The sequence below is a fragment of the Bombus fervidus genome, chromosome 12 (genome assembly GCF_041682495.2).
Source record: "Bombus fervidus isolate BK054 chromosome 12, iyBomFerv1, whole genome shotgun sequence".
Lineage (NCBI taxonomy): Eukaryota > Metazoa > Arthropoda > Insecta > Hymenoptera > Apidae > Bombus > Bombus fervidus.
In genome coordinates, this window is record NC_091528.1 from 2,634,702 (window position 1) to 2,662,522 (window position 27,821).

At 35.5% G+C, this 27,821-nt stretch overlaps 1 protein-coding gene across 3 annotated transcripts; it reads left to right on the plus strand.

Moving 5' to 3' along the window:
* Positions 1 to 45: 45 nt before the first annotated feature.
* On the plus strand, positions 46 to 27,718 carry Asta-r1 (allatostatin A receptor 1). 3 transcript variants are annotated; one of them, XM_072014343.1, is made up of 6 exons: positions 46 to 2,472; positions 5,180 to 6,018; positions 6,922 to 7,051; positions 9,248 to 9,508; positions 11,117 to 11,365; positions 26,835 to 27,718. In XM_072014343.1, exons 2-5 carry the CDS (start codon positions 5,594 to 5,596, stop codon positions 11,363 to 11,365), a joined length of 1,065 nt encoding a protein of 354 aa, XP_071870444.1. In that variant the 5' UTR covers positions 46 to 2,472; positions 5,180 to 5,593; the 3' UTR covers positions 26,835 to 27,718. The 3 variants fall into 3 exon arrangements, with proteins under 3 accessions (XP_071870444.1, XP_071870445.1, XP_071870446.1); XM_072014344.1 differs by lacking the exon at positions 46 to 2,472 and adding an exon at positions 4,501 to 5,028; XM_072014345.1 differs by lacking the exon at positions 46 to 2,472 and adding an exon at positions 4,501 to 4,996.
* The last annotated feature ends 103 nt before the right edge of the window (positions 27,719 to 27,821 follow it).

Below are 27,821 nucleotides of genomic sequence, written 5' to 3' on the forward strand. Positions count from 1 at the left end.
GGTTTACTATTCTCATAATTAAAGAAAAAATCAGCTAAAGTTGACTCCGTCCACTCGACCAGTACAGACGTTCTTTAAATAACCTCGTACTTTGTTTAATTATCATACAATTGGTGTGCATGACGCGTCGCCTGAGGACTAGACCCTGTTTATTTGACGAAACTATTTTAGGCACGTTTAAAAACTGGTCGATCGTTGCTATGAAAGTGCAGGTGTCAAAATTCCTGGATTTAATAACAAAATTCCTGAGTTTAATAGCAAAATTCCTGAATTTAATAACAAAATTCTTGACTTTAATCACAAAATTTGTGAGCTTAATGGTATTCGTGCAATTTAAACATATTACATCGTAAATAATATTTACAATAAAAATTTGTATTATTCTTGCGGGAAATGAATTTTATCTTTAAATAGAAATAAAAAATAAAAAGAATAAATTAGTTAAAAGTTTATAACGATAGTTTTACATGTGGTATTTTCTTGCTTTCTAAATTTCAGTATCATATCAGTAACCGATTATTTATAATCAAGCTGTGAAAGTTATAAACAAGGTGAAATGATTTTTAAACATTTCAATTGTATTATACGTTACTTATCGATTATCGGAAAATCAGTACCCAAACTTAACAGTTAAGTGACAAATTTCGAAAACGTGTTTATGAAATAATGAAATAATGAAATGTTAATTAATTAAATATTATTATTTTCTAATTTGTAAGAATGTGGCAATGCAGGAAAATCAATTGTATATGTGTATTCAGCACAAAACGGAAGAAATTTTGACCTACTTATTTTTCAAACTATCTTCAAATTAGATAATGGATTCTAATATATTTTATTTAACTGGTGTAAATTCGTTTCTTCGTTAATAATATCTAATCTCATTTTGTAAAATGATGGAGGATTACTATATGATGATACGATCGTACCTCGATTTTAGCGACTGAGGGAACAGATCAATAAATCCGTGCTCTTCGAAGGATGCTAGATGGCTCTTGCACCCTCTCTGCGAGAATAATCCTGCACCCCTATTTCAGGTAAACTCGACGGTGATATTTCTTCAATCTGCACAGTCGTGCCGCATCCTCCGCCGGTTGTGTACCTATCTCGTGGTCTTCAAAATACTTCATACACGCATCTCTTTCCGATAAAAGTTCTTGAAAGTTGTATTCAAAATTAAGTGTGATAGAAATGAGTTACGAATGTTGTCGCATAATCGCAATAAATAAAATAAAAGAAGAAAAGAAGCTCTAAAGTAAATTAATAAAAAAAGAAAAAAAAAACAAAAAAAAAAAACAAAAAGAAAACGAAAAACGATCGTGTAAATGACAAATAATCGAAGAAATTATTATCAGTGAAGTGTTCCTGAAAACTTTGAGATAGGAAATAATTTTATTTTTTGTCGTTTTTATATTTTCTCCCGACTCTGATATTGTCTAAGCACGTGTGTTGTTACGTTTCATAAAATTTTTATTTTTCTGTTACCGCTCGTTTATTTATGGACGAGACGGTACTTACTTAGTCTCGTTAACACGCACAGTTTTCTCACGACAAACGAAAGAACAACATGATTTTTACGAAATTTAAGCGCAAATTAAATATTTCGCAACTTTACAACGAATATCTAACGCTTTGAGATTCGTGTGGATTATTTTGTTAAAGTGACGTACGCTTTACGAAGAGTCTTATTACTGGACGATATCATAAAATGCTATTTAACGAGAATGTGTAAAGAAAATTTCGTGGGATTTAGGTTGACAAATATAATTTAAGTCGCGTGAATGGTGATAGCTGTGCGGAAAGTGCGAACAATTTACCCAAATATCTGAATATTTTATCGAAAGTTCCCACGTAATGTTTCTTTAAGTATGATATCCATCTTTTGTAACGCAAGAACGATCAAGAAAACGTGACCCAGAAAAGTGTGAGATCGAATGCAAGTTACTTGATATTCTGATGTTTAACGTGCCCATTAAATCAAAGTTCCTTACTAACAAAAGAGGAAAAGAAAAAGATATCGAAGTTGACAGATTTTATTTAACAGGAAGATCTTCGAAATTTTATATCGACGGTCCATTGAATAATTCTTCACGCGCTGGATTATCGATTAACACGCATATGAGGAAATTACAATAAAATATTACAAATTCTAATCATCGTTTAAAACATCGTTTATTGTGTGAAAGAATGACGTGATAGAATGTTAAATTTGGATGTGGATGCGCTCGAGTTCGGTATAAGGATACACGCATTTAGGTGTCTTCGTACTATCACGATATCGAAATCAAAGATGCATCAACCATATTCATCAGGAACATATTTGTCAAACGAGAGTTGCAGCAATTAGCAGCCGTTGGACGACCAATCATGAATCGATCTATCTGCATCAGTTACGCCTTATGAGCCTTAATCCGGTAAAAGGAAGGGCGGGTGATCGTTAAACCCTCTCGATATCAGCGCGTGAGGACCAAGGTAATTAAATGAAGATCGTCATAAATTTCATTAATAGCCACGAGATGCTTGTAACATCCTGTCGTATTCGAAGCCACGTGTTCTATCAATAATCTTTCTGGCTTTCAGACGAGCAAGAAACGCGATTCTTTTCTTTGTGAAATTATTATGTTCGTGGAATATTCAACTGTGACCGTAGCTACGAAATGTTTTATATTCAATGACGTTTCGATGAAAATCTTTTCTTTATTCCCAATTTCTCGTTCTTTAATAAATTGGCTGGAACAAGGGTAAAAAGTATGGGAACAAGATGTATTATAAAAGAATATATTGCACGATAATAATGTACAAATTGAGAGAGGAAGTCCCTTTGCGTTTCAATCTATATGATATATTACATTTATATATGAAAGTGGTTTTATATCGTTTTACTGGACGAATGAAATTCTTTTACGTTCTAACGTTGCTTTATGATGGAACTGACGTTTTTATTGTTTAAAATAGTATAGAACATAGAGAAAAGAGAGAGAGAGAGAGAGAGAGAGAGAGAGAGAGAATCGTAAAAGAATAGTGGGTGGTAAAGTGGTATGAATTAAAAATTTTGATTCTTCAGAAGTGTAGCGAACAGCGAGGTGAAGAATGTTGGTAGCTGGAGCACCATAGTTTTTTATACGTACTGCAGAGTGCAGAAATATAACTTCGAATAATAGAAACATGTAATGCATATGTAATTTTTTCATATTTTACGGTATTGTTTAAATTTAATTTTGCCAACTGAAACACAATAGACTTCTTTTGAATGTGATGATTAATTTTCATATTCCATGTTATTTAATGACCTTTATACAATGGCACAATGTTATTTATTTGATGGTAATTTGTAGGATTATACGTGGCCTTTAATTATTATCTGTAACATATGCATTCTACATCTAGTTCCTCCAAAAGTTTTAATTTGTGAGATTCGTAATTTGAAATATATCGAATTAAAATTACTTTATAAATTTGCAAAATTCCAATATCGTAATAGTAGAATTTCATTATTTCTGTCTATAAATATCAAATGCGAATATATGGGATGGAGACAAAATTTATTCGATAATATCACAATATTTTTCTTATTTGTATAATCCCGCTGCCTGGATAGAATTTCATCTATCTGTTCGCATATTTTGATGTTATATGTTACTCGTATAAAGCGAGTGGTTTTATCGTAAGTTTCTTGCCACTTTAGACCACTTAGCTTCTCTAATTTAATCTGATAATATTTTGAATATTCACTTATGTTGAATTTACCTATATTATTTATATTTGCCTAAGTGAGAACGGGGGCTAAATAGAACACTCTTTTTACGGAGTCACAAAGAGGGGATCGCACGTGCTCTCAACGTGACCTGAATTTCGATAAGGCATTGCTATCAGTCAAACACGATTCGAAACGGGTCAATTTTTATTATTTCTTCTCTTTTCTTTGTTCGATCTTCATCAGGAGAAATGTCAATTTTTAACTGACAAAGAGAAATTTAAAAGAATGTACACGAAAGTCAGAAAGTTATCGCTTTTAGAATATTTCATAAAAATATCAATTGTAGTCGATATTTTGTCCATTTCGATGATTTTTTAATATATCGTAGAAATCAAAATTTGAACATTTTCCTATACATATAAGCGGCGCTCGGTCTTAGTTTTTGAGATATTCGTGAAAAGCTATCGCTATCGGCACAGTGAATTCTGTCTATAATTGTACTGTCCGTGACAGCGTATGAGCATTGGTTGCGGTCGCCTCACGGCGTGCAGATAAAGTGACATCTAACCCAATCTTACATAAATTATAGACAAAAGATAAGAATTAGGCTTGGCTTATACGTTATTTCATCCGGCCAATACCAATCAATACTAACGCATAAGTTGTCACGGACGAATAATTATAGGCAGAATTCAGTATAGCGATATCGATAATTACCAAAATATGACTTTCCGTCGAGGAAAGAACTGTGAGAAAATGTGACATTGAACGTACATTGCATTTCATATTTTACACTTTAATAGTTTTGAACGACTTTAGTTGCGTCATGCCAGTAATTTATTATTACGTGACGATTATTTTTAATATGGTATTGAAAAATACCATACTACGTTTGATTGCGTAGATCAAGTTATTACTTCCTTTAGTCCATCTCGTGATTGCAAGCAATAGTCTTAAATAATTCGATTCGGATGTGACAGACGGCGAGTAATTTCATCGAATTAGAAGGAACTTCTTAAAGTGTTGATGCTTTTGTGACGAATTAAACTTATTTATCTTCCAAGAAGTGACTTTATTATTTGTGACGTGATAAATAGGAGCTCGGTATCAGTCAGAATAAAAACGATTAAAATCAAACGATTTCATAGAATCGTAGAATATTGTATGTTATGTTTAGCGAAATCTAATTTTAGTTTAGCTTAATGGCTCTGTGTTTAAAGAGAAGAGGAATCTATATCCAACGCATTAGTCAAATTTGAAATATGGATACGAAATTTGAATCAGAACGCTTTGCGCCTCGTGTGTAATTTAAGCTCTACGTGTCTGGATAAGTAAAGCTACTAGTTAGTCGTTGAGAGATAAAACAATTCGACTGTGCAACTAATATTGCTTACTGATGTATTAACTACTTACTGTATCAAATCAAACGTATTTCGCAGCGTAAGATGTGTTATATTGAGTAGAAAATCCGTTTCTTTACAGATCGACAGCTGGCGGAAAGAAAGTCATACTTGATCCCTCAAAGACACGACGTAAGAATTTACTAAAATTCCATTAATCTAAAGGAATTTTGGGGGAAATTCGTATATCAGATACACGCCATCGAATAGATTTTTCTACAAAATTCGAGGATGAATTCTAGAAATACGGAGTATTAAGTTTTTTAACCGCAGTGTTTACTGACGTGATACATTTACTGTCATAGGCGAGATAAACAACAGCTTTCATATCGATCTTCTTTTAAACTAAAATGAAATTGAAGTATAGGAGAAAATTGAATTAAAACTTGCAACAAGGCCATTTGTTATGATATGAACGAAAGTGATTAGAAACTCCGAGATACAGTTTCAAGATCTGCTATGATATAACTTCAACGATCTGTAGATGTGATACACGATGTTTCAAGAAATGGAGACTTTGGACAGAATAGCAAGAAATTTTTCGAACAGCTCGTACAACGAAACTCAGAAACTCTTCGATGATTTTGAATATAATTTCGATCGACATCAAGTGGAGAGAATAGTAGTAGTTGTGGTGCCGATATTTTTTGGTATGATTGGTATCCTTGGACTCGTTGGGAACTCTTTGGTCGTTATCGTGGTTGCCGCAAATCCTGGAATGAGATCGACCACGAATATCCTAATTATCAATCTAGCCGTGGCGGATCTATTGTTCGTCATTTTTTGTATACCATTTACCGCGACCGATTTTGTGCTACCCTACTGGCCCTTCGGCAACTTCTGGTGCAAGATGGTTCAATATCTCATCATCGTCACTGCCTACGCCAGTGTTTACACCTTAGTCCTCATGAGCCTCGATAGGTGAGTAAATTAAGAAGAAAGAAAAAAATTAGGTAATTCTCTCAAAATGCTTTCTACGGTATAGTTTCCATAAAGAAAGCGGCACGCAGAGGTAGAGACGATGATTTAGAATCATTCGATCAGGCACAGGTTAACGGAAATAGTCGAAGAAGGATACTGCACGATAAAACTCGATCCTCAACGTAAGATATAACTCATCCTTCTATAAATATCAGCATTGTTTTCCGTTACATTTCAAGATACCGTATAGTATGCAGTGGTGCAGACTGTAGCATCATGTGCTATGTCTAGAAATGTCATACGTGCGAAAGAATCTTGATTTCCTCTCGAAATATACGATACATTCATTTTGTGTTTCGTCGAAACTTTTTGAGTCACGTTACGTGCTCAGATTTCTGATTTTATTTCTCAATTCCGTTTTCAATAACCTAGCGGTATCCATCTCCTATGTCAAATAGAATTTTCAAAGGCTTCAGTAATTGCAATGTGATCGTGACGGGATTTCGAATAATTTCTATATGATTGATAGCCTTACATGTTTCAAGAATTAATTTATAATCGCTAAAGTTTAGTAATCATTCATTTCTACAGCTGCAATGTGTTTAATTCAGATTTCCTTGATAGATCACATAAATCCATTCACCTAGTATCCCTTGATAGACTGCATAATTTGGCTTATTGGCTTACATCCAAGTTAATTAGCATATTGATTTGCTTCAGCATATTATGTATAAGACACCTTCAAAAGAGGCTTATACTGCCGTTGATACATATCGGAACTCTTTAGTTGTTTTGTAGTAGTAATAGAGAGTATTTGAATTCGGTGAAAAGATGTACATTAATAATGAATTAAGAAGCAGCATTTGTTGATGGCGACATAATATTGTATCTTGATTGTTACAGATACTTGGCAGTGGTTCATCCCATTTCTTCCATGTCATGGAGGACCGAAAACCACGCAATCGTCGCCATCTGTATCGCCTGGGCGATGATTTTTGCAATATCTACTCCTGCATTCATCGTCCACGGCGAGGTAAGTCACACAATCACTTCCCATAATATTGTCAAATTTGTGAATTAACAATTTTCACTTAACTTATAATATTACTAATAGTACGATATATATAACGATAGATTTCTATCAGAGTTTTATGTGGTTTTTTTTATTAGTTACAATCGAACAAATGTTGAAAATTATATCGATCAAGTAACCTTTTTCGATTCATTTCGATTCACTTTGATTCGGTTATTCGTTATCCGCTGCATTAATATATTCAATGGTCAGATTTCAATACTATGAATTGATTGAATATACTCTTTTAATGATCCAGATTGTTTATAACGCACTTCCAATCATTTGTCTATCATTCAAACGGAAACCATGATTTATTTGATATTTAGCGGGTCGGTTTGATTCATAGTTGACAGAGATTTTGAAAGAAGGGAAGCGCGAGATAGCCGGATTAAAATTGATAAAAAGACAGATTAGCTCTTTAAACAATAATTCGGCAACGGTACTGAAAGATTGACAAGAGGAAAGTTCGCTGATGCCCCTCTATTCAGTAATTCACCTTTGAGTGTAACCACTCTAATTACTTTCGAATGAAATGGACGCAGCCAAACTTGCAACTTGTAATTATTCATAATAGAACGTTTCTCATAAATCTTTATAAAGGCAAAATCGACGTGATCGGTACCGTCGGGATCAAAATATTATTAGAAGTAATAGCAATTTGTATCGTATATCCTTTTTTCAATTCTTTATTGCCCGAAATCATATTCGATATATTTTATCTTTTAGCTTAACTTTATCCGCAGTTCTGTGAAATCGAAAATCATTTTTATCTCTGAATCGTTGAATTTTATTCTTCGTTCTGTACCTTCTGCGATCGTATGTCCATATTCTGTTTCTTTTTGTAAATGTAAACCCTACGAGATCATACGAAGCACTAACTTCGGATAATTTAACGTGATAATTGTATCGATTCATCGTTGAAACATATGACGCACCAGTACAGAATCGCGTTATTTGAACATGATAAGCTGTGAAATTGCTGGACTAATCTGTCAACAATGTTTACCAATGTGTAATTGCCAGAAGTATTTTTGGATTATACCGCGAACGATAACCGAACACTACACATTCATCGAATAGATTATCGCGATTGTACGCGTTCTGCGCAAATTTCTCCAAACACGACTCATTATTGTGCATTATATGATTTTGCCTGACTCTACAAACGGAAATGGGAGAAACAACCATTCTCCTACTTGGCTGTGATCGTTCGACGATTATAGCTGTACAGTATTTTAGGTTTACGTGCATGACACGCGCCATTTGACGCGATGGGGAAATGCAAATCATAATGCGTGTTTCATACACGCGTCAAATGTACATTTCGATTGAATCACACCACAGTTTGACCAGACGAAATTGGTGGACGTGTTAAATTAATCAGGGACAATTATCTCGTTTTGGATTCAATCTCATTTTCGGATAACTATTAACATTTTCATTTTTCCATCGTTCCATAGAATTAAAAACATGCAGTGAAAAAATATTTTACCCCTTCATGTCCAAAGTTGAATATTTATTTCATATCACATATATGCAACGCTTTTTCTTACATTTCTACTCCGCGTACACATAGAGACGCTGGCATATGGCATGTACACGATTTCAATAATCACTATCATAGTGAAAGCGTTCAAACTCATGGCATTAGCCCTTTGAGGACTAAATATTCCGGGTATGAACGTCCTCCATATATGACATGCGATTTGCTATGATCATTACTGTAGGTATGAAATCTTGTGTGCTATATGAAATATTGATCACGTTTTACATATATGTATACACTTATGTACATTTAAGCGGTCACTTTGACTTTACTATACAAGCATATATATCCTACCCTCGCTGCTAAAACGTATTTTTCCAGCTAGCACTATGAAAGATTTCTTTAGAGTTCCATAGATTCGAAATAACTAAAGAAATTCTTCGTCATAAATTGAAAACGCCCATTCTGCTGAAGTTGTCGTTTTCGATGCGAGCGTGTGGTATACCTTGCCTAAACTTAAAGGGACAAAGACAATCTACTTTTTCGGTGACGTGGAACGCGTTAAAGAAAATTAAAAAGATTGAGTCGATATTCCATACATTTTATTTCCCTGTACGATTTTGGCCCAGAATTGCTCTGTTATATATGTAGATTCGCTTTACTTTCAGGACATGGATGACTTGTCGTCGGAGAACCTGACGGCTTGTCGAATCCTACCGCAATATAGTTGGCCGTTATTCCAGTTGTCGTTCTTCCTGATGAGCTATCTGCTGCCACTGACGCTGATATGTTTCTTTTACATTTGCATGCTCATCAGACTCTGGCGCACTGATCGCGTCAGTGCCGAAAGTCGACGCGGAAGAAAGCGAGTTACGAGGCTAGTCTTCGTCGTCGTTGGCGTTTTCGCCTTTTGTTGGTGTCCTATACAGGTTAGTAGTATCACGTTCTTTCGCATAACGAAATGGATGAACATCGATCAGCGTCGAATTTTGTAATATATAACATTTTAACGATCTAACAGAAATTTTGCCGTTAAACGTATTTTAAATAACAGATTTCTATTTTCGATTTCATTTATTCGGGACTATAAAGATATTCGTAACAATATTATTTGTTTGATACTTTAATAATATTCGAAAACATTTTTTGTGGAATGTGCTACGTAACCATGTGTAAATTTGACGGGGCTATCGTGCAATGATCTATCCGAAAGATCACGGTTTTCGTATCGTGTAATTCGCCGTGATATTAATCGAAAACAGCGGCGAGAGAATTAAACGGCAATTGCGGAGCTTGACTTTTGACGGAAAAAATTTATGAGCAAGAAGAGCAAGAAGAGCAAGATGTAATTAACTGATACGCCATTGGCGCTAATTGAGATGGAAGATAAATCGTGAAAGGAAATTGTGCGGTGAAATTCGGTAATTCGCTGTATTTCGTGGCCAATATGGAATATCGGTATGAGGTTGATCGGTCGGTCAATAATGTTACTAATTTTTTAATTCTGGCTTTGTGAGATAGTTAAATTACACGAATGATATCGTTACATTTAAAACATGGCACAGTCCATAGAAATTTATCGATTTTTTACGAAATTTCTCTAAATTCAATGAAACAGAAAGATTCATGAATCGTAACGGTGGTTCAAAAAGAATAATGGTTGCATGTTCACATATTCATCGTAGGATGTTGCGAATTGAAAATAGCGAGCGAAACAATTCTATGGAACCGCAAAAATATGTTCAGCCACCCAGTTCTATATCAAGACTATTAAGACCAGTACGATGTTCTGTTCTTTCGCGTTTCGAAATGGAACACAATGATTTTTCATGTATGTTTTGCTTGTCTCCTATTTCATAATGAATGTTTTATGTATTTCTCATGGCGCTAAATATATATCGGATATACTGCGTTTATTGAGCTTCCTGTGTAAAATATTCTCCGTTGAAAATGTATCAGCTATGCATCGAAATGCAACAGAAATACGCCGATATGTTGCAGCAGCCAGAACAAAGAGTTTATACGATTTTTATTCGATGAACGAGAAATATTGTTTTCATAGATTATACAAATGTTTTTTATTGACTCTTATTAACTTAGCTGCTGAATTCATATCACAGAGATTGTACATTTTTATCTGTTCAAGTATTAAACGTATATTTCTTTGACAATATTCGCATAATGCCTTTACTTTGGTTCTTTTTAAGTAGGACGCGGGATCAGTGAGTTAAAATTCAGCCAAAAGTTGATAGACTATTTATTATCGGTCTGTTCGGCACTTTTAGTGGCAATATTGCCATTACGGAAATGAACTGCCATCGGTGTACTTTCTGTGATACGCAGTTAATACATATTTACACGAGTGATCGTCAATCGTCCGTTGTAAAACAGATTTGTTGCTGCATTTCCATGGAAAATTTCACCCTTCCGCTACGAGCGAGCATATTTAATCCGAAATAAGTTTGCAATAATCCAAACTCTCCACGCTTGAGGATTATAATAATATCTTTTGCGTGTTTTGTTTTTTTTTACAAAAGGTAATCCTAGTGACAAAAGCATTGGATGTGTACCGATTGACATCAGCGACAATAATGGTGCAAATAGCGAGTCATATTCTGGCGTATACGAACAGCTGCGTCAATCCTATTCTTTACGCTTTCCTCAGTGACAGCTTTCGGAAAGCTTTTCGAAAAATTATTTACTGCAGACCTCGACCAGATCAAACCAGACAACTGGGACCATTGACGAAGACTACGAGAGCTGCCAGTACTGGTGACATCCTTTAGGTGAGTTTTATTTTTTCAACGTTGTTTGTTCCAAGATTTTCCTCGCTTAACTTTATTTTACATGCTATATTAAGGAGCTTTTGCTGTTATGGTTAAAAAATGAGGAATGCTTATTTAATGTTTCGTACTATCTATCTTAATTACTTGAAGATTTTTAATTCAACAGACATTGAAAATTAATAATAAAGTTTGTTGAAAGATTAATTCTCTAACTAGTTTCTCAAAATTAATAATCAACAATTTTCTCTAATTAATTTTTCAAAACTGATTAGAGAACCGATTTGCTTTACTAACGCTTTTTGGTTCTTGTCGACTTCTTAGTTCCTAGATAAAGTGGTAATTCAATTTCAATAGTTTCGATATTTGCTCCGAAATTAGAAAACGCCATATAGCTCTTCACGCTTTACTTCGCAGTAGGATCCACGTTTGTAGAAATTTGCTTAACAATTAAAACTGCGAATAAAATTCTAAGTGGAGTTAAACTCTTGAACAAATAACCGGTTTTTAAACTATAACGCGCATAAGCGCGCGCTTCTCTTTTCACGTTTCTCCTATTCTCGTTTAAAATTGCACGATAGAATTAATTACTTCGTAGGCAATTAGCTCCTTATAATAGTGAGAAAGTGAAACACATCTTTTACCTTAGTACCTTTTCGACCTTCCGGAGAGCTTCTTTTGTTTTATGGACGAGTCAGAGGCTTTGAAAACACCCGGCGCATATTGTATCGCTGTAGGCGTACATCTTCAAGTTGAAAATGCAAGGCCATCGAGACTACTGTGCTCATAGGATGTCTAGGTTACACTGGCCTCGCAGCCTACTTTTCTGTTTATTTTACCCAAAATGTATCTCGGATGAAACGCGTGATTAGAACTTGCAATCAAATACACAAGTTACATTTTGTTACGGAGCATTGTTTGAATTTGGGCGTTACTTTTATCATAGTTGCAGATTGTGATATTATTTGTATGTTAGGTCTCACAGTTTTACTACTTTCTATTATACATAATACACGTCGTGCACATCAAAATTCATTGCAAACATTCCGCTTCAATATCCGAAAAATAAAGTCCGGTGAACTAGTTTCTTCATTCTCCCTCTGCTATTCTCTTCCTGTCTTCTTATTCGTCTCTTGCGGCTCATATAGAACATTTCATAGAGATATTCAGCAGTAGGGAAAATGTTTTCATTTCGCGTGTTACGGATACAAAGCACATTGCGAGACATACCCTCGATAAATAAAACAAACACCGAAGAATATATTTTCACTGTTTTTCTCTGTTTCGCCAGCCGAAGTTTCTTCTTAATATCGATTTCTGTAGAAAATTCCCGCGAAGTTACAAGTGGTGGAAGCTTCAATCGACCCGTCGGGACTTAGCAAAACGCGAAAGCTTTGTTTCACCCCGCCAATCATCCAGAAGAAATAAACTCAAACGACTTGTTTCTCATTTCTTTTCACTTACTCTCAACCTCGTCCGCTTACAATCTTTATCCTTAACAATACTGCACGACATAACTTACATTGTAGAGGCTTGAATGACTGGAGGCTGTGGAATAGGTATCGGATGATAAATCACAGAAGCGTGCGCGACATCCACAGAGCGAACTGCTCCCGAAGGTTTTGCAGGATAAAGGAAGGGCACGCGGTATATAGGAGGATGAAATTGCGAGGGTAGGGATTGGCTGAGGCGTTAACGTTCCCCAACGACATCCGAGAACGTTTGTAGAACGCCTGAACGACAGTCTTCTTATTCGACAAATAGTGCTCGTGTTATATCCATTTGTACGTTGCTCTTACTGCCTTTTACCGACGTTAGAGATCGTTCATTCTCGTTGTAGAATTCCCGCTGACTTAAGTCTGAGTCAGCGTATTTTCCCTGTTTGCATCAGGAAGACGTCCGTATAATTCGTTGATCGTAAGACGAGCGTCACTTATGTAGGAATATCGGGTCGCACACTGGTTTTCGTTTGTGAAACACCAAATAAAGCAGTATGAGAGGATTGGGCTGAACGTTTCATCCTCGGTTATTCACATTTTTGTATAAATCGTTACCATTTCCATGATTCTGAAATTGATAAATTTGATATCGTTGTTGTAATTATTTGCGTTAGCAGAACTTACGAATTTATGAAATTTTCAATTGCGCTCGTAAAAATTCTTCGTATAATATTCAGAGCATTTGAAAGAGTTTGTAAGGGAATAAAGCGAATACGTATTCGTGGAATGTTCGATGCCTATCGTTATCAATGCTAATGCAGCTTTTCCGAATTGAGGAGATTGGAAGAACTTTTTTCATTAGACCACACGAAGTCGTTTATGGCGCAGCTAACTTTCATCGAAAAGGAGGAAACGCCAAATTGTGCTGACTCAATTAACGTCTTTAAAGCGATAATTAGAACGTGATCCGCATACTGGCCGGACGAGGAGATATGGAAATAAGATTAGTCATAAAAATGAAGAAAAAAATAGCGTTTATTGAGAAATCTTTCATTGCTACATTCATTATTAACCTTCAACCACGTCCCCTTTTCCTTGTTAATTACATGAAATAAGTTCTTTTACTAATTTTTGTCGCGTTTATTATCATAAAATTAACTTGAAATTCAATGGTTGTGCTAACCGCAATATCCAACATTTTATTACAAGATGTTTACACTGACAGATATTTTCTAAAAGTTGTAAGAGTAGGATAGGAAGAGCTTATCAGAGGATAATATCAGATAGGAATACGTAAGATCGGAGATGCGATGTACTTTCGAACGTATTCCTTCTGGAAAATCGGATTTCACCGGAGATACGCATTTTTCCTCCCCATCCGGTAAAAACCACGCAATACTGTCCTTAAATAGGAGTTTTCAAATATTTGTACCGCGGACTGCAGATAAAGTGGTAGGAAATTCTTCGGGCGGAAAGTGGAAACGGCTGGAAAATCAGATTGCGTTTACCAAAGCGGCTAGAAAGCAACGAATCCTTGCTATAAATCAGGATAAGTACAGACACTCGAAATTAGATTTCGCTAGAATCGCGTGAATTGAAAAGTGATTGTTTTAAAATACCGACAACGTTTTATTCGTAGCCTAAAATTTTCTCGTAAAATCCTCCCAAAACGTCTGTAGGGGAGTTATGTACTTTTCCAAGTATTTTCGATCATACTTTCGAGGACTGGCAGACGTTCGATCAATTCACTGAAGTATCTGTCGGGGATAGAGATTTCTTCCGTCGCAAACTTCACGAATAAATGTTTGCAAACGCGCATGTTTTTGCTGTTACATTGTATTCTCAAGGAGCCTGTCTCTATTATTCTGTTAGTAAAGCAAATGAAAAATTGGACACGAGGCATTCGACACATTGTATACTCTAACAACTATCGTTCTGGACAAATTAACGCGAACGAAGCACATTTTTTTGTTTTATATGTTCATTAAGAAGTTAATGTACCTACAAGGTTCCTTCAATGTTCCTTTATACACCACTTTCAAAACTTTGCCACGTGTTTTATGAGGTTTCTTTCGAAACTATTAGGCTAAAATCAATACCTCTTCGTTTTTCAAAGAAGATCGATGTAGGCGTTAGTGGTATAGTTAGCAGTGGATGGTATACTAAATACGTATAGAGGACATTACTAAGACTTCGAAAACGATGAAGTTTTGTGTACAAGCTAATTAAATTCTATATTCTATAGTAACGCGAATCAACGAATTTGAAGCTTTTCTCCCTTCTATTGAAATTTCATGTCGTGAAGTATTTAGAAAAAAATGACAGAAAAATAAATCGATAGAAAATAAATCAATATTTTATGGGACATTTTATAATATTTTTTATTCCTTGTAACTATTATTATAACGTATCCTTTTTTATAACTATGCTATATCCTTCAACAGAAGTTTTATGAGATACATGTACCTAATACGTACGTATCATTTATCATCGTGAAATATTTAAAAATGATCGGAAGATCGGTGACGGAAAGGTCTGTAGAATGTAAATAAATGGGTAATAAGTTGGTTTGTTGAATGATATTTCTATTCCAATTTGTTACATCCACCTGTGGAGATTTCGCTATATCCAACCCGTATCAAAACATTCGTGTGATGTAACAGAATCGAATCGAATTCCCCTTCCTTGTTTTCAACGGGAAAATTTTTCTATTATACAATCTTGTCTTGTGGCGGAGGATGGAGGAAAATATTTACGTTTCGTCAGATAGGTAGGACGGAGTAACCCAACGAGTAAAGAAGAAAGAGTAGACGGAAATGAAATACAAAGATGGAACGATACAAAATGACTTTTACGGTGATGAAAAGTTTAGCATGGAAAGATTGTTAACCCGATTATGCTCGAAAAGTTGCTGCTATCGTTGCTTGAATTAATTTTTCACATGACTTACCTTTCGTGATTTTTTCGAGTATTTTTTCAGAAGTTTTACCTCGCAGCTTTTCTTTATCAATTTTTCATCAGGCGTCCTGACATTTAATATTTGAAAAGTAGATTTTCTTCGTCTTAGGTTGCAACACGTAAAACGTCACTTTAAATAACGCAGAATTTTTACCTAGGTCGAAATATTTTCCTTCTCAGAATCATTATGTATTCTGTTTGCTACAATATGTCTGCGCACGATATCGTCTCGGATGTATTCTCCTCGAAGAAAGTGGAAAGAAAGAAAGAAAATGGTAAAATGGAAATTTCGCGTCATAGATCATTTTGAAATGTTCAAAGCAAAACGAAACCGATTATAGGAAACGTGTCATCTAGAAAGATTTATCGAACGCGTCCGCATATTATGAATACCTAATTTCTTGATTTCCGAAGCCTAAATCGATTCCTTTCAAGCCTCGATACTAATACGGCTCATATATCACTTACACCTAAGAAATATTGGTCGAATGGAATACAGTGGTGGAAGCAATATCGTTATTCCTTTATCAAAGCTTATCAATTGCGTTTGATTGATCGTGTGGAATGAACAGAATGGGAAAGTTAGAAAGTGTCGGTTCTCATAGATGGTTGAAAGGTACGTTGCAGAATACCAGGTCAACTCTCTGCAATTCTACTTTTGAATCCACGAGTAACAGATAATAAGCCCTGGCGAAGAGGGATAAAACCGGGTGTGAGGAGTGGAGGGAAGAATGGTACTAATTTTAGAAGTGCTGTTCGCCGGTATCTTGGACTTTTCACGAAAGGAACGCGGGAGAATCCACCCATTCGTCTCTTATCTGTTTTGTGCCCGCAGTTCCTTTCGTTCAAATTATCTTTTGACCATTTTCAGTTCATTATTCTCTATTATATATCTTTTAGACGGGAAAGTCAGTTGCTACAAATATACCCCACTACTCATTTATTTATATAACTTATAATATTTAGAAACTATACGTATAAAATAAAGTTCGCAATTTTTAAATTAAATTACGTTTTGTCAAAAATAAGCGTTGGGTTACCCAATTTTTTACTATCTTATCAACAAATTCTTCATCTATTTTTATTTATGTAGCAAGGTAACTATCGAGTGTTATAACGCAATGTGTCGAGGGTTGTATTAGGCCAGGTTTGTGTTACGGTCAAGAACAGCCACTATTTTTGAGAAATACATTTTTAGCGCTACTCAGTGACAGTACTCAGATGGTACTAGATGGCGAGTAATTTAACGGATTTGTAGTAGCATGTATTTTTAACTTCTCCGCAGTAACTTTCCATAGCTCAATAGCCGCGACCTTATCATAAACCTTGGCGTTTCGAAACGCTCATGCTCACGATTAGCCTAGCGGTTCTTGCGACATAACTCGGACCCATTCGAACATTTCACAGGAGTGTTCGTTCCATCGCTTCGACGCACACTCTTACACAGCACTGGGTATAAGTCCTTCTTCCAAAGACACAACGTGCAAATTTTTAGACAATGCCGTACAGAATTTCGGGAATCAACGAAATCACATCTACGAGAGTTGGTTCGCCATCTACTCAATCGCACGAGGATCACACCGGAATAAGCAGAATCGGTTTATATTATTATAATTTACGAGGCTATATATGTTAGAATATATATAGTTTCGTAAATTAGGGTAAAGTTAGAAAGAGTATAAGCCATATATAGGATTTTCAGAGTGTTAATATCACTGCAAACCATAACATTCGTAAAAATATATTATACGTTGAAATAAGACGTTTAGTGGAAAAGCGGCAAAATCTTCGATTTATTAAACGACTGATCGAAGTCGTGATGTTTCATCATATTTTCAAAATTATCAGCCTTTGAAACATATTTCGTGGTTAGAAATCTGAGTACTGAGACGACGGTAACTTCCGTTTAATCGCACGAATTATTCGCATTTCGCTGGTTTCATCGACTGTTTGAATATTTCTACCGAATAGGTAGCGACTGTTTCCCTTTCATGTTCGAGCAAAATGCAGTCGACGAAGTCGACAAAGAGAGATCGAGTTAAGAAAAGAAATGAAGGAGAAAGAAAAAAAGAAACGGAGCGAACGAAAGGAGAAATAAATAGACGGCTCGGAGTAGACGACATCAGATCCTCGGCCACTTTAATTTCTCTCGAGTTATTTCCACGATTACGGCACCAACTCGATTTACTTATCTGTGAAACAAATTTCAGAGCTCCGCTCAAGCAATATTATATCGAAGGATCTTGTAATTGTACCGCGTTATCGAGACGTCTCAGTGATCTTCGCAAATTGTCTTTCGAAGATTTTTATTTAAGAATGTATTCTGCATTCTACGTCTCTTCTTCTAAACGAGTACGTTCCAGGATTTATACTGCTCCCAATTCTGATTATTTCTCTCCAAAATAATTTGTGTATGTTACCGCAATACGGACGAACGTATGTGTAAAAACAGGCGAAAAGTCTCGTCAAGATATCTCGTAAAATAACGCCGAAAGAGACTTTAAAACACGCGTCCTACGATAGAATACTTTTTCAATTTAAACTTGTTTGGTAAGGTAACGTGTTGGCTCTTCTAAATTTCTTGACATTCTCGAAATCTACGAGCGCTATTTAGTCTATAAAATACTGTTTCACTTTGAAATCCGAAAGAGGCGGAATCACTGGAGTCAAGTTGCATGGCGACATTCGGGACGTACTATCAGTATTTTTAGCTGCTTGGGAGAAATTTGTCACAGAAAGTGGTAAGATGGCATGAATTTGGCTGTAAATATTGTTGCGTGACACCATAGGGAAATATGTATGCGTTGCCTTATTTTCGCTGATTTCCTCTTGAGAAGTGCGAAAGTAGACAAACTTTTATCGTGTCGCGCAACTTTTCGTAGGACATCGCGACTCACGCGTTGATAAAACACTTTGAATATGCTGGATATCGTACCGCAATACATAAACGCATAAATTTGTTTACCCATAAATTTACCCATCGAAATGTTATTCCGTCCGCTGATTTGTCTCGTCTTGTTTAAGGGTTTAAGAATTGTCAGCGATAGCGCGAACTTGTAAAGCTTTAATACACGGCACATTTAATCCCTTCAGTTTTAAAGCGAGTCTTTTCCTTTGTCGCAAATGAGATTTAGGGAAGATGAAAATGAAATGAGGAAATGAAGGGATTTCTTAATCCATTAAATCTCGCCGCTCTCGATCAAAGACATTACTTCCCTTCCGGAGAAGCAGATTCTTTCCATCTACTGTGTATTGTTCAAGTTTATCTTTTAACAGGGACGAAGGAGAATTTAATATAAAAATGTTGTATCGGAAAAACTGATAATCGTGTATCGTGGCAGAAGAAAACGTGAAATTAACAATCAACCATTCTTCGAAATTTTGAAACTCCGTTGATTGTGTTAAAATGGAATACAAGCTTATCGTCTATTCTAGTCTGTTATATCTTCTCTCTACATAATCGGAACATTATATCGTGATTCCGGATCGAAATCAACGAATTCAACAGAGCACATGTCGTAAATCATAGTCCTGCTTGGAACCGTAAGCACAAGCACGATTTTTCTCTGCGATCTACAGCTATTATTACGTTTATGACTGAATAACGTCGGTCTGTGATAGCTTTGCGTGGAACGATTCACCAAGCATATCACAGTTTCGACAAATTAACGTGGAAATCCGGCTTAGTTTTTTCGTCCATGCATCCTCTCGTTCTTCGTTCGTGCATTTTTATTCCGATGAAGTTTGAAGGTTGTTGCTGCGAAACATAAACTCGCCGTGTTATGGATCTATCCATCGCCGCGCTTCGACTACCACAGATAACTGGCTTGTTCTATAATCCTGCCCCCTCGCCCCGCCCCCGACAAATGACTATAGCTAGCTACTATGCCTCTCAACCGCTTCGTTTTCGGCTAAATAATTGCGGAACCTCGTGGAATGTCGGACCAACATTTAGATAATTCCAAACAACTGTTATGGTTGATATTACGTTCGAAACGAATACAAACGTTAAAACCTTGCGTCTATTTTGAATGGTTATATTCGAATGGTTAGTTTAGTCTATAAACCGGGTTGATGAACGATATGCCTTAAACTGAATAAAATATTAGGTCATCCCATACAAGTACAGTTTTTAAATAAAATGAAATTTAGAAGAGATACGAATATAAATATCTGATTTACATATTTTAGTTAATATGACGTTTCGAAAGATTAATACTTAGATACTTGGAGATACGTACATAAGTGAATGAATTTATTACACTTTTAGTTTTCAAGCGAGAAAGATGTTATAAATCTCTGTATCGTAGTTATTTTCCTGTTATATTAGTGATTTTCAGTGTTGTTAAAGATAGGTAAATCGTATAAATCATCGTCGGGCACTGGAACTTCTATATTCGTATCTCTGTCTACATTTGTTGATCTTCTAAATTTATCGTCTACTTCTTAAAATAACTTTAACCGTAATAGAACATTCCTACTCGACGCTTGTGTTACACCGTATCCGTTCCTTGGATTGTTGTTATCGTATAGTTTGCCTACCTTGCACGAAAATGTTCAACGTCATTTGCTCGAATGCCTGAACCTCCTACAGAGTGTTTAGTCATTTATTTTGATCATTTACTTGTATATGCTATCTTTTATTTCGCGCAAACATCCCTGTCTACGAGTTCGCTCCTATTTTTCTACTCCTACTTTATGAATTTTGTTCATGAAGCAGAAGAAACTGTTATATTAGCCTTGTTATATCTTGACTTTCCAGTCATTTTCGATCAAATGTAAATATACAAAGTGAAATATCCGAAGGAAAGTAATCGATATTTAGTGGAAGAAATGAATTTCTACTTAGATTCTACTTATTTGTATTGCGAAATAGACGAATTTATAAATATCCGCAGTTTGTATGTATATACCAATCCGAGATTTGAATTATTCTGCTATCGTAGTTTATATGTCACAGACGATAGTAAGGGATAAAGTTCTCGTTGAGAGACGGAAAGAGATTCGTGTATTGCTATAGCACTTTCAAATTGTCGATAAAGCTATACGATGCGGTCATTCGAATTTTATGAGCTTCACGCCTTTGCCGAAATTACACAGCTAAATAGACAACGCGCTTTAATCAAACCCGCATGGAAGGATCTAAAATACAACATGGGATCGATATTTGAACGCGATGCGATGCGTCGTGTCGCGCTGCGAAAACTGTGATATGTTTTCACGGCATCTCATTGCAATCGTGATAAACTCGTATAATAATACGATTAAAATTTTATTAAGCACAAAATGTCAGTACGTTCGGAAGAAATCCCATTTCGCGTTGACAATTTGTTTTATGCACTGATTTATTTACGTTTGACGTAAACTAGTAACATATGGCATATAGTTTACTTTTACGCTTCCGTGCAAAGAACAATATTGTTAGAGGATATCGTTAACGTGTACACAGTATCGATTGCGGTTTATGAAACTATGTACCAACTGACCAGTATTATTTTCTCTTTTCTCGCGGTGCTCATCAATTTTGTGTCAACACGATCCATCAAACTAGTGATCAATGGCAAACGCGATTAGTCTCGATTGAGTTTGCTCGTTTAATTCCATCGTATTTTGTCGCATAACAGAACTCTACTTATACAAATTGCATTTATCCGACCGAAATTTTAGTTAATGCCCGATTAACTGAAGTTTTGCTGCTTCAATTCATTCGTTCAATTCATCTGAACGCGAGCTCCTATTATATGAACGAAAAATAATAGGTAGTTGGTAATATATAAACTATTTTGTCCCAGATAAGCGAAGTTCTATTGTACTAATATTCGACATAGAAACCATAACATTTAGAACTTTATTTCATGTTACTTTTTATAATTAGTAACACAACATTTTATAATAGTTACTTTAAAAAAGAAAATTCTGTTCATTAATTTCAAAGAGTTAAAAATTATGTTCATTAATAGCGAAAGAATGTTAAAAACGTTTTAGGGAGCAATGTGTTTCGTTCTCATTTTCAGTTAGCTTTATATATCTCGCATCTCGATTTTATTCCATCTTACCAAAGTTTCCTAACGAACAGGCGGTCTAGCAATTAAATTAACGCTTTATGACTTACTCTCTGAGTTTTGTAATTACAGGAATTTCACCTGTGCATCTCTTAACTTATATCAAAGTTGCTGTTCAGTCACTGGTATTCAGTTTATTATCAGCTTGGCGACTATTTTGTAATATAATGCGCGTCGTAGAAATTAGAACTAGGAATATCATCGTAAATATTGTAACTCTACAAACTTCTAACACGCTTTTTCACTGAAAACTTTTAAACAAAAAATGGCAGCGGTAGAGAAAAGATCGCTAATTCCATAAATTTCCCATACTCTACTTCCTTCTTGTCGAGTGAGTCAGCGCTTTCTCCCGTTTTTCGTAGCCTTTGTTGTTGATTTCCATAACATTGGTACATTTCGGAACCACATTGTCCAGAGCGTCGAGTAAAACGCATTAATGAAGAGAAGGGAAAAAACATATTACGGATGCTTTAAATTCCCAAATTCTTGGCGAAGCTTTAACAACAACGTTCCTCATCCTCGTGGATTTGCACACTGAACCAGCAGGTGCCAGCAATCTTTCGCGTTGTTTAATTTTTTCCATGGCATCTATAAAACACCGTTAACATGGAAGTCGTAAAAGAAAATTACGGTGTAATCTCCGCGTTGTGCAAAACGTAGTGAACATATTACGCAGTAATACGAAATCGTTTTCTAAAACAAACGTCCTACTTTTTATGGTTTATTTCCATTACGACCACGAAGCATTTGCTGATTGGAACTGCAATAATAAACCAACTTACGGATGTTCCATTGCATTCTTGGGCTGCGAATCGGCTGTATGTTCTTCGTCGATTTCTAACTTTCGTCGTCTTCTGTTTTGTGTCGGAAAAGAATTCATTTTTGAAGAAGGAAAGGAGCGTTTCTATAAACATTTGTTTCAAAGTTCGTTCTAAATGTTTGAGATCCTGCGTTTAACAATGCCGAAGAATATCTTCTGATATCTGATATGCAGTATTTTCTAAGATTTTACCTCGCAATGTCAGTTGAAGACACCACATACCTCTTATATGATGAAAGTTTGTTCCAATTTCACGCAGCATTGTCGACATGTTGGAGAAAACCGAGGAGAGCGTTTGTCTTCTAAATTGCAGGTATTACGACTCAGCGTAGGAAAATGGTTTGAAATCAATTTCGATCCATTGGATGTTTTCATTAATAAGATCAGAGAACAAAGCGAAGGAGAGAAAGGTACATAGAAGAGATTAAGCGTGATCATATTTTAGTCCTTGGTCATTATTCTTGTGAACAGCGTAAGATTCATTCTTACCTAGTTCCATTTTTTAGAGTGAAATTTCTTGATGTAATAAAACTTACAGTTGATAAAATTGAAGAAGAAAAAGAAAAATGAGAAGCCTGTTCATCGTGAAATTGCTTGAGTATAATCGCGACGTAAATTTTTCATAAATTTTGTTGCACATTTGTAGAACATATTCGTTGATAGTCGTAACATCTGTGTATTATTTTATTTTTTATCGGAAGTTATGCTCTTGTTTCACGAAAAAGCTAAAATATATTCTGTTTCTAATCGTATTATTCTTAATAAATTCTGGAAGCTTACAAAAATTTGCAGTCCTCTCCCATTAATCTTCCCCGACCGTATTATTTGTGAAAAAAACTCCGTCTATTTTTAGCTATTAACATACAATATCAATAAGTTCAGCTACATGCTCATTCTCCTGTGACGTAACACGAATAAATTAAACCTAGGAACTTGGCTGAACATTCAGATAGATAGATATAGATAGATAGATAGATAGATAGATAGATAGATAGATAGATAGATAGATAGATAGATAGATAGATAGATAGATAGATACAGAGAGAGAGAGAGAGAGAGAGAGAGAGAGAGAGAGAGAGAGAGAGAGAGAGAGAAGGATTATAAATGTTTCGCTTAATGACGTCGTTTTCATTTTATAAAACTTACAGGAAGCTGCAAACAGAAGAAATCTCGAAGAAAATTATATTGCATGCACATTTTTGCCCATGATTTTGCTATGTATGCCTTTAAATTATCGGAGAATATTACGGAGTATGCGCGTATATGTTCTATGACGCGTATAATTCGCTAACAAGATCCAGGCAAACTCTTTCCTCGACTCACAGTAGTCAAAATGAACAATTTGTAATTTTTCAAAGAGAATTTTATAGAGTCACAACGGCGCACTTGTGACGATCGGAACAAGATTAGCGAATAATGAAACTATTGCAAAGTAGATTAGTCATAGGATTACGTAGATTTTTGTCTCTTGTTTTAAATTTCTTCGAAATACTGGACAATCTCAATATCTCTCGATGGGACCATTCTTGCACTGGTAAGAAAATGTTTCTGTATACGGTTGCGCAATCAGTTGGTGTAATATTACTACGGGGAACTGTTTCGAGAGCTTTCGGTTGGCAGCCTCAAAATTCGTAACGTGTAGAAGTAATTTGATCGTTGGAAATCAAAACATTCACAAGATGTATAAATAATACAACCGCGTTTGATTTTATAAAAACGGGCTAGATATGAAATTGTTGGAAAAATAAAATATAACAAATAAAATTCAAGTGGTCTATAATGACCAATGAAAAATATTTCCAATTCTTGAAAACGAACATTTGTGATATTTTTTCGATCCGTATATGTGGTGTTATAGTAATGTTACGGAAAATACGATATTGGTTTTTTACAGTTCACTGGTCTGTACGAGTTTTTACGCAACGAAAAATTATTTCCACGCCAGATTTTGCAAGACAGCATGTCGAAACTCGATTACATTATAGAAGCAATGGAATGTGTATATACTAATGAGGTGGGCATGTACTTATCAATGATAAATCACATTTCCGTAGATGAATGAATGGCCTATAATTCACATACTTGTGGTATTACGCAAACATCATTTCCTAGTATCAATGCAGTCTGCTACTGTACACCTTTGGCTTTATGTAGATACTGATTTATCTTATAGCTACGTATTATCAGTTTTACCAACCTATGTCGCTGTCAAGCTCCATGGGCATCGTATATCACTCGAATTCAGCTTGCGAATGCGAATTACAAAGCAAAAGGTGTCAAGCGATTCTACAATTTCCTACAATTTCATAATAGAAATAGTTAATATTAAATTAAATTTTTACTAAAATAATTTCCTACAATTTCATGATAGAAATAATTAATATTAAATTAATTTTTTATTAAAATAATTAATATCAAATAATATATCATATAGAAAAAAAACTTTGCTTCGATATATTCCAAATTTTTGAAACAATTTATATGAAAATATTTTAAGAACAAGGCTTAATGAATTTTTGTTTTGATGTTTCTTCCTCTATGCAAATAAATCTGTCTTTAGCAAAAACGTAACGAGCGAGTGATAAAAGGTAGCCTCACTCTCCAGAGTGGAATAGTCTCGAATTACTTATAGTTCCTTCCCGAGCATCATGAGACTTCATCTGTGAAAGCGTCTTTGTTTGGAGCAAATAGAGTCGGTGGAAAGGGAACACACCGAGGTGGTCGTGATCGTAAAAAGAGTACACGAATTCACATGGAATTAATGTCGAATGGGGAAAACTAGGGTGACGCTTAATGGAAAGTACTTGTACTTAGGTTGCCCATACAATGAGTCATCGACGACACCTAAAAATAGATTAAGACCTTCAACTTGCTTTTCCAATTTCCGGGTAACATTGTTTCTGTATTTAAGTTACTTTCCTGAAGTCCTTGATTAAAAGTTTCGCGACAAATAAAATCTCTATTAACAAATCCCTTCTGTAACTTTAAATACTACGATTAGAGAGCTCTAAATGACGACCGACTAAAAATAATTAAAACGGATTACTCGACGGGCAATTTGGAATAAAAGTATTTCCCATTTTCTTCATAACCGACAATTCAAAAATCTTTCCATTCCTAAACTACTTTACCGATTAATTCCTTGCAAACATGTCATCCATAGAAAACTTTATACATTTATCATGGGCAATTAACCTAGACAACATGACATATTGTCACGAGGATCGTAAAGATGCTCCCCTCGTTAGGATTAAGAACCGCTGGACACCTCACAAACGATTCTTCCCCTATCCGTCTTTACGGACACGTATTTCTTCGAAATTGATATGAAATACGTTATCAAAGTGTCTTAGTTGATGGTCCTACGTCATTCAGAAATCTATTGCCATCCGATATTAATTAAAGAAATGTTTAGAGCTAGGCCGCGAATAACGCGACGTTCTCGTACCATCCGACCGAAATTCTCGCAATGTTTCCACGTTATAATTCTGGGTTAGGAGGCTTACCAAAGTAGGCCGAGCTGTGAAACCGGTGGAAACTTCACTCGTCAAGTAAAAGAGGGCTGCCATTCTCTTTTTGCCTCCTCATCTCTGTCGTATCGTACGCTTGCCTCCACTTTCCTTTTTTCTTTTTTTTTTCTTCGTATCTTTAGCTCTCCTCTCTCTTGGCTTGTCTTTCTTGCACTTTCCCGTCATCGATCTGTGTACCCATCATCGAGTCTGCCCACTTTCGTCGTCGCTTACGAACTACTTTACTGAACACGTCTGCGAAGATGGTCGCTTAAAAATTTCACAATCGTTTCCTTTTTCTCATCGAAACTGAAGGTACTGGATATTCGTAGTCCTCGCAGCTCTCCTTTGATTCTTATTCCACGCTAATAGATACATTATGCAGATTAAATTGCTTTATGATATCTTTATGATTTTTATGCCAAATGGAATGGACTGCGTCGCGCAATGGGGTAAAAGGCAATCGCCTATGCAAAAATTAACGAAGAGCGCGGAGTAACAATTTTTACTAGTGTATATGACAGAAGATTTGCAAAGTTAACTTTCACGCAGTTCATTTACAAGTAGCAGGACATATTTTTATTTTGAGAATCAATTGCTCTGCTATTAGATTCAACAATATTCGCAGTTGTAGAAATTTTGTTAATTTCCTTGCTTCTTGTTGTTGTATTATTACTGTTTCAGGTCACAAATATTTCGACGCCGGATTCGTCGTTCTGTAACAAGCACTAATTGCGCCGATTTTACATCCAAATTAAAGGATATCGCCGGTATTCGATATTCGACGTTACACAGGATAGTTATCATGTGAGCTGGAACGTGCATTCGTGTCGTTTAAGCGTGACGTCCGTTTTGCGAAACAATTACAACAGCGACGTATCTTTAATCTTCCTAATTAACAAGCTCGATGACTGTGTCGATTGCGTGACGTTGATTTTTGGAGCAATCCTATCGTATCGAATGTTCCATGTATTCGTAATTAAGCATGTTTTTTTTTTCCGGTATGCTGATGGTAATAAGCGTTTTATATAGACGTAAATGGCGTGCGGAGTTTACGCTTACACTGTGAACAAACTTTGTACATAGTAACGCTTTAAGGTAATAACGAGAGTACGAGTATAAATAATAATGTTAAGTGGTGAATAGGTTCGACGATAGTTACTAATCTAGATTTAAAGAACAAAGAGATAGCTTATCGTTTGTTCTGTAAAGAAGAATCCAAAAAGAAAAGAACGAAAGAGCTTAACGACGTGGCTGATAGAAAGATGTTGATGTTTAAATTATTATAAAACTTTTAAGTTACGTAATTTCCAGAGAAAGCTTCGCTGAAGATTCGCGGATCGTGGTAGATAAGCCCCTGCCCATCCGCGAGCCAAGCGCGCAGAGAAATACACATTTTGAAAGTAACTTAAACGACGATATGAGATTTTTCTTTCTTTTCCAGCTGATCGTCGTAGATTTTAAGAGTTCTAAGTTTAAGAACACTCGAGATTTCGTGGAGAATTGTCCTGATACAAATTGTAAAGTACATATATCAATAAAGGCGCTCATGTAATACAAAGAAGAAATTGGATTTTGTAATCATTTCTCTTGTTTACCTTTTTTAGGCGAAGATCTTCCTTTATCCTGTAGTTTTCAGATCCTGTTATTCACGAGAATCAAGATTTTATA